The following is an 11,934-nucleotide window of genomic DNA, read 5'->3' on the forward strand; positions in this document are numbered from 1 at the left end:
GACAATGGCGGCTGCAGGCGTCGATGTGGGTTATGTCGCTGGCCACTTAGGCCTTGACCAACCCGTGTTGACAACACTGACGACCGAACCGACGGCGGAATTGGTGGCCACGCTGCTTCAAGCCGTTGCCGCCAAGGCTCACGAATTTGACACATTATACGCCGACAAGCTTCAGACCGATATTGAATTGGAAAATGTGGTTAGGAGCTCCGAAAACAGATCACAAGCCTCAAAGTCCACTACAGAAAAGGCACTGAAGGATGTTGAAGAGGCTAGGCAGAAACTCAAGGAAGAAGGTGAGCTTCAGCTCTGTGCATTTCTCCTCCCAATTTTCGAGCTCTGGCATCATGAATGAGGACCTGGAGCCCGGGTTGCGAAAACACTTTACTAACTGGAGGTGGCCGGTACCTTGTAGAGACGAAGCGACAATCCTTGGAGAACGAATTACAGGTGCTAAAGGCCAAGAATTCTGATCACGCTGCTGAAGTGAAGAGTCTTACCGACAAGATTGAGACTCTGCAGTCGTCAAACCGGACTAACCTAAGCATCATCGAATCACACAACAAACGCGACGAAACCATCACCGAGGAGCTTACGAAGCAGCACCAGCGTAATGTCGAACTTGCTCGAGAGGTAACGGCTCTCCAACAGTCAGAACAAAATGCCAAGGGTCTACTCAACAGCGCCAAATACCGCGAGGAGTCATTGAAGCAACAACTTCAGCTGGCTCGCCGCAACAGCGAATGGCTTGAGACTGAGCTGAAGACCAAGAGCGAAGAGTCTCTGAAATACAGAAAGGAAAAGGGCGCTCGCATTGCAGAGCTCCAGCGCGAAAACGAGGATGTCAAGTCACAAGTCGACGCTCTCAAACGATCTGAGCAGCAGCTCCGCGAACGTCTTGATGCCATGCAGGCCAAGGCGGATGAGGCCCTTGTTAAGCTACAGAAACAAGAAGGCGCCTTTGCCACAACTATCGAAAGCTACAAGCAAGAACTTGAGGATCAGAGGCGGCTTGTTGATATGTCTGACCAGCTGAGCAAAAAGCACTCGGAACGTGTGCGGGACCTTGAGGCTGAGAAAGAGCGTCTAAGAGAAAACTACGAAAATGAAATCAGAAGGGTTCGTATGGAGCTGGAACAAGAACGGCAAAACGTGACGGAGATGGAGGAGAGAATCAGTCAACTCGAAGGCGAACTTGACGAAGCCCAGGCTCGTATAGAACAGGGCCCTCCACCCGGTTCAGCGCCGCAAACACCACGTCCGAATGGCTCGTTGGCGGGCCGTGCAGCTTCGCCATTCGGCACCCCCGTCTCCATTCGCAAGTCGGCAATGACCGCTACCCAAGCTATTGACCAACTGTATCAGGTCAAAGGACAGCTGGCCAGCGAGAAGCGAAGGAATCATCAACTCTCGGAGGAGCTTGACGAAATGATGACGGCTCTTGAAGCCAAGGCACCCGAGATTCAAGAGTTGCAAGCTGAGTCTGATACGCTACGCAGCGAAATCGCACGCATGTCCGAGCTTTCCCAGCAAAGCTTTGAAGAGCGAGATCTTGCGAGAAAGGCAGCTCGCAAGGCGGAAAGCGCCCTGGCGACGGCTCAATCTGAGACAAACATTCTGCGAACACAACTTCGGGATCTGGGAACCCAGATTCAGATGCTTGTTTTCAATGTATATGCTATTGAAAAGGGCATGGATCAACTGAGCGAGGAAGAGAAGTACCGCTTGCAGCAGCTGGAGAGGGGAGAGATCACAGAAGAGGCTCTTTCTGATCTCTCCGACACACATCAATTCATTACCCAGAAGCTGGTGGTTTTCAAAGACGTCAAGTCTCTGCAGCAAAAGAACCAAGACTTGATGCGCATTACCCGTGAACTTGCCGAGCAGCTTGAGAGTGAAGAAGCTCTCGCCGCAAAACATCAAGCTAAGGAGGATCATGATCGTGTCGAGAAGCTGCAGCGCGAGCTTGAGAACATGACTGAGGAGAGCCGATCGATTAAGAATACGATGGAGAGTTACAAGACGGAGCGAGACATGTTCCGACGAATTCTCCAACAGCGCGGTGCGGGTGTCGACGAGGCCTCCATGATGCGTAGCTCTCTAGATGGTAGCCAGCGCGCACCCCTCGCTAGCATAGAGGGTAGTGAGCAGGCCGAGTCCCTCATCGAGGCTCTCCGAAAATTACAATCAGAGTACGACAGCTTCAGAGATGCCCAAGATGGTGTCCGCAAAGATCTTCGCACTCAAATTGATCACTTGTCCACGGAGAAGAATTCACTTCAGACAGAACGCGTCAAATTGCAGGGTGAGGTGAAACTAGAATCTGAACGACGAGAGATGCTGCAGAGCAACTACATTGCCTTACAGTCTGAAAATTCTGAACTTCAGAAGAGGGTCCAGGCCTTGTCGGAGACTGCCGCAAAGCAGGACATTCGCACACAGCAGGTTGCCGAGGAACTCATTGAAACCAAGGGCTTGTTGGATAGTATGAGAAACGAAACCGCCAACTTGAAGGCCGAGAAAAATCTTTGGAAAGACATACAGGACCGTATGAGCAAGGACAACGAGAACTTGATCGAAGAAAAGAACCGACTAAACCACCTTCTCGCCACTCAACAGTCCTTGGAAAATGAACGCAACATGTCTGAGTCTGAAGCCAGACGAAAGGCGCAAGCCAAGATTGACACCCTCGAGCGCGAGTTGTCTGATGTCCAGAGAAGGCTCTCTAATGAGACAGATGAAAGCAAGAAGCTGCAGCTCCGAAAGGAATTCGAATCAAAAGAGGCGCAGAAGAGAATTGATGAGCTCATGACAAGCCTTGGCCAGATCCGCGAGGAACATGTTGGCGTCAAGACAACTCGAGATCACTTGCAGGCTCGAGTTGATGAGCTGACGGTTGAACTGCGAAATGCCGAAGAACGTGTCGGCCGCTTGCAGCCTCGGCCTACGCCACGACCTGGCCTAGATGACGCAAGTCAACGACAGCAAGAGCTTGAGGCAGAGCTTCACGACCTCAACAACGATATCTCTGACCTCAAACGGGATCTTGACATGGCCAATACCCAACTCGAGAATGCAAAGGCGCAGGCTGAGCAATACAGGGAGCTAAGTCAGAGTAATGAGGAATTGCTCGCAGACTTGCGCGGTTCTCAAGAGCAGTACAGACAGGAGATGGAGGCCATGATTGAAGAGAAGGATAATAAAATCAAAGAGCTCAGTCAACGGATCGAAGACATGTCCGAGGAGCTGTCTCGTTCAAATACGGAGCTATCACAGTTGCGTGATTCCCAAGGCGACGTTGCTCGAAAGTATGAGGACGAAAAGACGATTCTGGAGGATGAGCTGAAGCGTTTGAAGGAAGAGAGTGCCAGGCATGCTGAGGCCACTAGATATCATCAGCAAGATTTACGGGCCCAGGCTGAGATTGCTTCCAAGGCGCAGCAAGACTATGAGAAGGAGTTGGTCAAGCACGCTGAAGCTGCGAAGCTCGTCCAGCAACTGCGCACCGATTACAATGCGCTTAAGAGTGAATCAGCATCCCTACGAGCAGAAGCTGAATCAGCCAAGGTTACCCTTGCGCAAAGCGAGAGCTCCTGGGAGGATCGCCGGCAGCACCTAGAACAGGAAATGGCTGAGTTGACGGCTCGACGTGAGGACGTTAATGCTCAAAACAAACTGCTGCACCAGCAGCTTGAGGGCTTGACCGCCCAAGTTGCAGCGTTGCAGCAGAGAAGATCAAACGGCGATGAAGAGGGCGATGAGGGCATGTCGCCCGTACATGTTGGAGATGCTTTGGAAGGGCTACGAGAACTCAACAACTACCTACGTCGTGAGAAGGACATACTCGAAATTCAATACGACTTAAAGTCACAAGAATCTAAACGCCTCCAGCAGCAAGTCGAGTACACGCAGTCCCAGTTGGACGAGGCTCGCTTGAAACTCGACCAAGAGCGAACACAATCTGCGCAGAGTGGCCGTTCATCAATGGCACACCAAGACTTGATGGAAAAACTCCACGAGCTCAATTTGTACCGCGAAAGCAGTGCCGCTCTCCGCAACGAGAACAGTCAACTGAAGGATCAGATAGTTGAGAAGAATAAGAAGATTGAGGAGATGGAGGGTAAAGTTCAACCGCTCGAAGCTGAGATTGACAATCTTAATATGCAAAAGTCGTATCTTGAGGAGGAGATCAAGCAGATCCAGGAGGACCGTGACCGCTGGCAAAAGCGGACTGAAGGCATCCTCACCAAATACGGGCGTGTTGACCCAGCTGAGATGGAGCAACTCAAGAAAACCATCTCTGACCTTGAGGCTGAGCGTGATTGTCTCAAACAGGGCGAGCAGCCGCTTCGAGAGAAGATTACCGAACTTGACTCAACACTGGAGAGCGAACGTCAAGCTTGGCAAACAACTCGCGCCAAGCTTACCGAGCAATTCAAAGAGCGGTCTAGAAAGCTCACCGGCGAGAAGAATGAAGCTGCTCAGCGTGTCAACCATTTGCAGGAGCAACTTGACAAGGCAAGTGGTGATCTCCAAGGTGCCCAGCAACTCGCCGAAAACGTTGGAAAAGAGAAGTCGGAGCTTGAGCAACAAGTTCAATCTTTCAAACAACAAGTGGAGGAGCTTCGACAACAAATCCAACAGCATCAGCCTGAGCAACAGGCCCCAGCTGCTGATACGACATCCGTTGACGTCGTCAGTCAATTAGAGAAGCAACTGGCCGATGCTCGCAAGGAACTGGAAGCAGTAAACGCCCAAAAACTTGGGGCGGAACACCAGCTTGAACAGCTTCGTGCAGAGCTGCAAAATGCTATTGCTGAGCGTGACGAGGCGACTCAGAAGTTGCAGGATGAGGTGGCCGTTCGGACCAATGGCACAACTAGTGAGGATGCCGCTCCAGGAGGAACGGGTGACAGCACAATCGCTGGTCTGTCTGATGAAGAGCGAAAGGCATTGGAGGAGAGAGTGATTGCTGCAGAGTCCAAGGCTGCCGAATTAGAACAGAGAGCCAATGAGGCGGAGAACAAAATCCAGCAAACTATTAAAGAGCGATCCGATAGAATGCGTGATACTCTTAACGGCAAACTCAAGGATAGCCGGGCCAAGATGGAAGAGGAGTTCAAGAAGAAGGAAGATGATCTCAGACTTTTTTTCCAACAGGAGAAGCTCATCTGGCAGGCGGAAAATGCGGGCGAGAAGCCCGTTGTGTCTTCCCAACCGCCTGCAACACCAGCCAAACCCGAAGAGCAGCAACAACCTGCCGCAGCGCCCTCTACACCGAATGTGGCCGCGGGCGGTGCCCCGGACCTTTCTCAGCTAGACGATGCCAGCATCCGGCAGTTCCTGTCCACCAACGCAACTGTTAAGAACATTATTGCTGCTAACATAAAGAAAAAGCTGGAGACAGAAAGTACTAGAATCAAGTCCGAGTTTGAAGCCAAGATTGCATCAGCTCGGGAGCAAGCTCAGCTGATGGAGTCTAAGAAATCCACTCTCCGTATTAATATGGCCGAGAACAAACTGAAGTCGGCCACGGCTAAGTTGGGTGTCGTGGAAACTGCAGCAAACGAGACGCCACAGAAGCCAGTTGTGGAAGTTTGGGAACTTGCGAAATCTGCACAACCGCCTCCAGCGACGGCGGCACCTGGAACGCCAGCAAAGGGAGCAAAAGCTCCAATGACTCCAGCTTCGGGTGCCGCAACGCCTGCTGCTGCTGCTACTGCAGTCGCTCAGCACCCTGTACAAACAGCGACCCCCGCATCTAAGCCAGCTTCTGGTGCTGTTCCTTCGCCGGCGCCGGCGACTAATAACCCGTTTGCTGTTCCGGCAGATGCGACCAAGTCTGACGCGCCTAACCCCTTTGCCGTGAAGACTGAGCCAGCAGCAGCTGCAGAGACGCGGGCGCAACAACCTGCACAGGCTAAGCAACACCAATCGCAACAACAAGGCCAACAGGCCCAACCTGTTCGATCTAACATTCCTATGCCACGAGGGGGTGGCCGGGGAAGAGGTGGCCCATATGTTCCTCCTTCGCAGCGAGGTGCTAGTGGAAACCAAGATGGAGGTGCGGTCGGTCAAGGTGGACGGGGCAGAGGAGGCCATAGAGGAGGTCGAGGAGGGATGAACCCGGGCGTTGCGGACTTCCAACCTGGAACCAAGCGTCCTCGAGGAGATTCTGAGGCTGGAGGCGGCGCCAAAAGAGCTCGTGGAGCACATTGAATAACATAATAGCATGAGACGAAGGGCAGAGGGGTATTGATGTTATAAAATATGACAACAAGACAGATGGATGAAGCGGCTACGTGAAACACCTGGAGCTTATACTGCGATTCTCTGTACTCATATTTGAAGCTGTTTTGGAAGGGGATACTCGGGGCTCATCTTTCAAAATAAGGGCCGGAATTATAGCACACTGTACCGATAGCATGATATAATATCGTTATATTTCTTTCTGTTGAGAGACCAAGTGCATATGAATGCAACATGTGTGAGTTGAAATTTGGGAGCTGGTTGCTCTCTCTCTTTTGATGATGTCTGGTCATGGTAGGTAGATATGAGGTCTGTGGCCGGCAGCGATTGGGCGGATGGCGGCGGGTCGGAGGTCGGCTCAGCTTATGCCGATTCACGCCTGGGCTGGCGCAAAAAAATTCCACCGTCACTTCATTGTCCAACTTTTTTTTGGAAGTGGGCTCCATGGCAGCAAGTTCAGACATCCGTCCCGTCCCAAGTTTTTGCCGCAAAACTATTGCATTCAACTCGCAATTATTCTAGGCCAATCTTGAACGCCAAGCAGCAAAATAGCCGCTCGGGGGCCGAGCTAATTTATCACAGCCCCCAATGGTACCACAGTCTAAGAAGCGCAAGGTTTCGCCGACCACTGGGCCTGAACCGAAGCGAAACAAGAACTTGCAAAAGGCAGGCACCCGACCGAAAGCACATGCGAAGACGAGCGGAAAGTTCAAGAACAAGACGAAACCTACTCCGGTTGGACGTGCCGTACTCGATCCCTCGGCCCTGGCATGGGAATCAGTGGGTGAAGATTTTGGCGGACTTCAGGTCCTCTCTGGCGTGGACGTGGTGAAGAATGGCGAAGCAGTCCAGTTCGTCGTGAAGAGCGATAAAACGAACAGTCAGCCCGTAGTGTCCGATAGCGAAGATGAAGAGGAGTCTTTTGAAGGGTTTGGCGACGACATTGTGGCGCGCGAGCCTGTCGATTCCGGCGAAGCTGGCGATTCTCAAGATAGCTTGGAGGGCGAGAAATCTCAAGAAACGATTTCAGCAGTCAAGCAGGGCAAGGCCAGCAAGACCCAAAAGGGGCAACAACAAAGCGACAACGGCACGCAGAAGAAATCCAAACAACAGAAGATTGCCGACAAAAAGCTACAAAAGTCCGCTTCACATGGGGCCGGCAACGAGTTCCTGGCGCTGGCAGCAATGGCGGACGAAGAAGCCGAAACCGACGACCTCGACATGGGCGACTGGGTGGCGTTGAATTTGTCGCCCAACTTGGTGTCGGCGATTGCAAAGTTGGGATTCTCGAAGCCGACTGCCATTCAAGAAAAGTCGATACCGGAAATTATTGCCGGCGGAGATGTGATTGGTAAAGCGCAGACTGGTTCCGGAAAAACACTGGCTTTTGGTATTCCCATTGTCGAAAAATGGCTGGACACGCATGAGGAGCAAGAAGACCAGGCGGGGGATGATGATGACCAGCCGAACAAGAAGAACAGGGAAGGTCCCATGGCTGTGATTCTCAGCCCGACAAGAGAATTAGCTAAGCAGATTGGTGATCACATTAAAGCCGTATGCGACGGGCTTCCCGCATCTCCATATATTTGCGTTGTTACCGGAGGCTTGAGTATTCAGAAGCAACAACGACAGTTGGAGAAGGCAGATATCGTGATTGGTACCCCAGGTCGCTTGTGGGAGGTGCTTGATGGAGATGCAAAGCTCCAAGAACAGTTTACTCGAATCAAGTTCTTGGTGGTCGATGAGGCGGATAGGCTTTTCAAAGTCGGACAGTTCAAGGAGGCGGAAGATATTATTGGCGCCTTGGATAGAGAGAACCCCGAAGAGAATGGATACTCTGACACTTCTGATGCAGAAGATGAAACCAGGGAGCGGCAAACGTTGGTATTTTCGGCTACTTTTGACAAGAACTTGCAGACAAAACTCGCAGGCAAGGGCAAGAGTGCCAAAACTGGGAGTGACGAGGAAAAGATGGCGTATCTCATGAAGTGTCTCAAGTTCCGGGGCGAGCCCAAGTTCATCGATGTCAATCCTGTGAGCCAGATGGCGGATAATCTTCGCGAGGGTCTGATTGAGTGCGGAGCGATGGAAAAGGTGAGTCCGAGGTTCTGGAGGGCGAGCCATCGAGAAGCTGACTTTCCGGGTTTGCAGGATCTCTATCTATATACAGTGCTCTTATTAAACCCCGGCCGTCGAACACTGGTTTTTACTAATTCCATTTCCGCCGTTCGCCGAATCACCCCCCTCCTCCAGCACCTCAACCAAAACGCACTGCCCTTGCACTCACAAATGATCCAAAAGGCTCGCCTGCGGTCCCTGGAAAAGTTCACCGCAGCACGAAACACCATTCTCGTAGCTACCGATGTTGCTGCGCGAGGTCTCGATATCAAGGAAGTGGACCAGGTTATTCACTATCACGTCCCGCGTGCCGCAGACACTTACGTCCATCGCTCGGGCCGCACAGCCCGCGCCGACCGCAGCGGTGTCAGCATCATCCTCTGCTCGCCGGATGAAGTCCTCCCGACCAGAAGACTTGCCAGTAAAGTCCACGCCGAGCGAGCCTCATCTGGCAAGAAACAGCACATCATTGAGAGCCTGCCCATCGACCGGAAGATTGCCTCTCGTCTTAAACCACGCTTGGATCTGGCCAAGAAAATCACAGATGCAATCTTGGCCAAGGAAAAGGCCCACAGCAACGATGCTTGGCTCCGCAACGCGGCCGAGGAGCTCGGTGTGGAATATGACTCTGAGGAATTCGAGGCCACCGAGTCGAGTGGTTGGGGTGGAGGCAGCAGAGGCGGCGGTCGACGGAGGAAGGAGAAGGAGGCGAAGGCTTTGACCAAGGCGGAGATGGGTGTACTAAAGGCTCAGCTGAGGCAAGAGTTGAGTCAGAGGGTGAATTTGGGCGTGAGCGAACGGTACATTACAGGCGGCAGAGTAGATGTTGCGCAGCTGTTGAAGGAGAGGGATAATTCGGTACGCGGCATCTTCTTGGGCGGTGATAATTTGGGACTGGGTCTGGGCCTGTGAAGGGGCTTTTATGGATGCATATAGAGCAAGCATAGACTTGAATACATGTCTAATATGGACTTGACATTTACTTTATTCCACATGTCCCGGCTCTTCAGAAATGTGTCCATTCACCTAGTGACGAGTGAAAATAGAATATAGTAATTACAGTTCGCCAACCTAGAGCACGAATTGTTTATAGCTCTACCTCTTCTTCGTGGTGATTAGCGTCCGTGGAGAGAAGAGAGATCGGTACCCAAGCACCGCCTTCATTTGTATTGCTTAACATGGCCTTATACGCATCTCGTCGTAGAGCAGAGCCGCCTAGGGATGAAACAGAGTCGATAGCTATGCCTGCCATTTGTGAGTCTGTCCTGGCGCTGTCCTGGCTGCATTCGCTGGGATCGTCCAGCTCTTGATATGGTCGTTTTCGTGCCGCTGTGCTGGACTTCTCGCCGCGCTCTGCCTCATGTTGTGATGGCGAAACATGATCCTCACCTGTACGTGCCTTCGAGTGAAGGTTTGAATATATGGAATTTACTGAACTAGGCTCCTCAGATGATGAAGCATGTGCCGGATGGCAAGTTTGTGCCTGCGCACCTTCTACCAAGGCATTCGGCAGCTGTGGTCGGCTGAGGACTGCCTGTTCTTGTATGCGTTTGCTTTGTGGAGTGACTTCGAAACTGGTATCGCACTGGCTATCAACCATTGGTGTCCTTAGTTCACGAGATCTTTTCTCGTGTTCCTGGGCAATCAACGGCGCCATTTGCTTGTCGTGTTCAAATATTTGCTTCGAGCAATATTTACCAAACAGAGACTCCACGGTTACTGCTGCACGCGTTAGCAGAGTCTGCAAAACTGCGAAAATTGCGGCGCTTGACTTACTTTTCTCTATCCATTGCTTGTCTACCGTGCATGGCCAAATATCCTTTGGACTGAACACCTTGACTAGTTCACACAGTTCTCCATAGGGAGAGTGCCTCGCAAAGGGAAACAGGATAACCCTGGGGAGACTATCAGATCGTTCATTAACAGGCGTTTTCGCCACGCCAGTCTTGCTGGACAATCTGTTGGCAAGAGACTGTATCAGAGAGCTCATGTCCGCAGTGAGATTTTCGCTAAATTCTTCAATGGACATGTTCAATGCGAAATCCCGGCCGCTTGAAGACATGCTTGCCAACATAGCCCTTATGTCTTTCCTTGTTTCAGAATCGACCTGATTCCAAGCTGGCAGTCTGGACAATTTAGCCGCACGAGTCAGAGGTGGACAAGTGGAACGACTTACGACTCTAATAATGCATAAACGTCTTCGTGAGTAATGCAGTCGAATTCAGCTTCCCGAGACAGATCAGTTCCCCCGCCTCCAACACCCTTCTCCATCATGCTCTCACCCCCTGGGAGTCGACAGACTACTGGTCGAATCGAAACGACTGAGGGGTGTTTGGCGACAGAACACATATTCGCCTTCTCACAGCTATGTATTCGGACACTGGTATCCGAGGTGAGGCAACCTAAATGCTGGGTATTTCCGCACATGTGGCCTGTCAAAACCGCAGCACCTGCTGCGAGGTGAAATTCTGGAGAAAAGGGTTGATTAGAGGAACGACTCTTGAGGGAATTAAATATTCGCAGCTTATAGTCGTCGACATGAATCTTTAGAATAGTCAGAAAACGTTTTGTATGGAAATTTGGAATTGTACACACACGAGAGTTTAATGCTTTAGATAGGGCAATCCACACATCCTCATAGCCAAAGGTCCATGCTTGGAAGTGGAAGACGGTGTCTTCCGGGTACCTTTGAACTTTTGCCAGAAGATCAGCTATGCCTTCAGATTTTGTTTGGAATGGAATATCTGCGAGGAATGAAGTGTCGAGGTATATCTTGTCGAGGGTCTTGAAACCGCATGTATACTCCAGGATGCCTGGATTCCGGGCAAGTGCATTGAGAAACCACGGTTCTGCACGAATGTCACCCGTGTAGAGGATGGCTTTGCCTTGGCCTTCAATCACTGTTTTCTTGTATAAGCAAACGTCGGATAGGGATGGCGGTTGCTACGTACAGAACATGGTTGAGCCTGGGCAGTGGTTTGCGTCAAACAATGTGACTTGGATGTTAAGTCCATGGCGCAGCTCTATCACCGTTGGTGCTTCGAGAGGAAGTGACTTCTGTTTTTTTGAAAAAAAGAGAATGTATCAGAAGGATGAGCGGGAATACGGGCGAATAAAACGATGATATCCATACTAGGACTTTCCGTAGGTGCTTATATGTTTGCTGTCTTGCCTCCAAAATGCCACAGGCATGGTTGATTCTGCATGTGTACCTTTCAAGTCGCAGCAGAATCTCTCGCGTTGCTTGAGAACAATATACACTTTACATGTTAGAATATTGAAGACTAGGCTTGTGAGGGCAATCTCCTACTAACAAAGGGGAGCGCAATGTTTCCAGTCCGGCTAGGTGGTCGCTATGGACGTGGCTTAGGAAACATGCCAAGGGTGGAGGCTGATCCGGCTGTCGTCTGAAGAAGTCGACTGGTAAGATATTAAAACCATATTGAAGATGAAATCCAGCAATACGCCAAAAGACTTACTTCGTATTTCTGGAAATTCGGCCACAATTCCGTCAAATGTCGACATGATGATTTGTGCCTTGGACTGCTCAGCTGTACCTGTCGTGCA

The 11,934-nt window shown here is 51.2% G+C and overlaps 3 protein-coding genes across 3 annotated transcripts; 2 read left to right on the forward strand and 1 right to left on the reverse strand.

Moving 5' to 3' along the window:
• Positions 1 to 4: 4 nt before the first annotated feature.
• On the forward strand, positions 5 to 6,219 carry MLP1 (the record flags this gene model as incomplete). Its single annotated transcript, XM_014691459.1, has 2 exons — positions 5 to 296; positions 416 to 6,219. The coding sequence occupies 2 exons, from the start codon at positions 5 to 7 to the stop codon at positions 6,217 to 6,219; spliced, it is 6,096 nt and encodes a 2,031-aa protein (XP_014546945.1).
• A 618-nt stretch (positions 6,220 to 6,837) lies between these two features.
• MAK5 (ATP-dependent RNA helicase MAK5) lies at positions 6,838 to 9,279 on the forward strand (the record flags this gene model as incomplete). Its single annotated transcript, XM_014691460.1, has 2 exons — positions 6,838 to 8,343; positions 8,401 to 9,279. 2 exons carry the CDS (start codon positions 6,838 to 6,840, stop codon positions 9,277 to 9,279), a joined length of 2,385 nt encoding a protein of 794 aa, XP_014546946.1.
• A 175-nt stretch (positions 9,280 to 9,454) lies between these two features.
• G6M90_00g035520 (uncharacterized protein) lies at positions 9,455 to 11,892 on the reverse strand (the record flags this gene model as incomplete). The annotated part of the gene is made up of 5 exons (XM_066130170.1): positions 9,455 to 10,086; positions 10,144 to 10,493; positions 10,544 to 10,911; positions 10,963 to 11,267; positions 11,847 to 11,892. The coding sequence occupies 5 exons, from the start codon at positions 11,890 to 11,892 to the stop codon at positions 9,455 to 9,457; spliced, it is 1,701 nt and encodes a 566-aa protein (XP_065986289.1).
• Positions 11,893 to 11,934: the final 42 nt, after the last annotated feature.

Source organism: Metarhizium brunneum, chromosome 2 (genome assembly GCF_013426205.1).
Source record: "Metarhizium brunneum chromosome 2, complete sequence".
NCBI lineage: Eukaryota > Fungi > Ascomycota > Sordariomycetes > Hypocreales > Clavicipitaceae > Metarhizium > Metarhizium brunneum.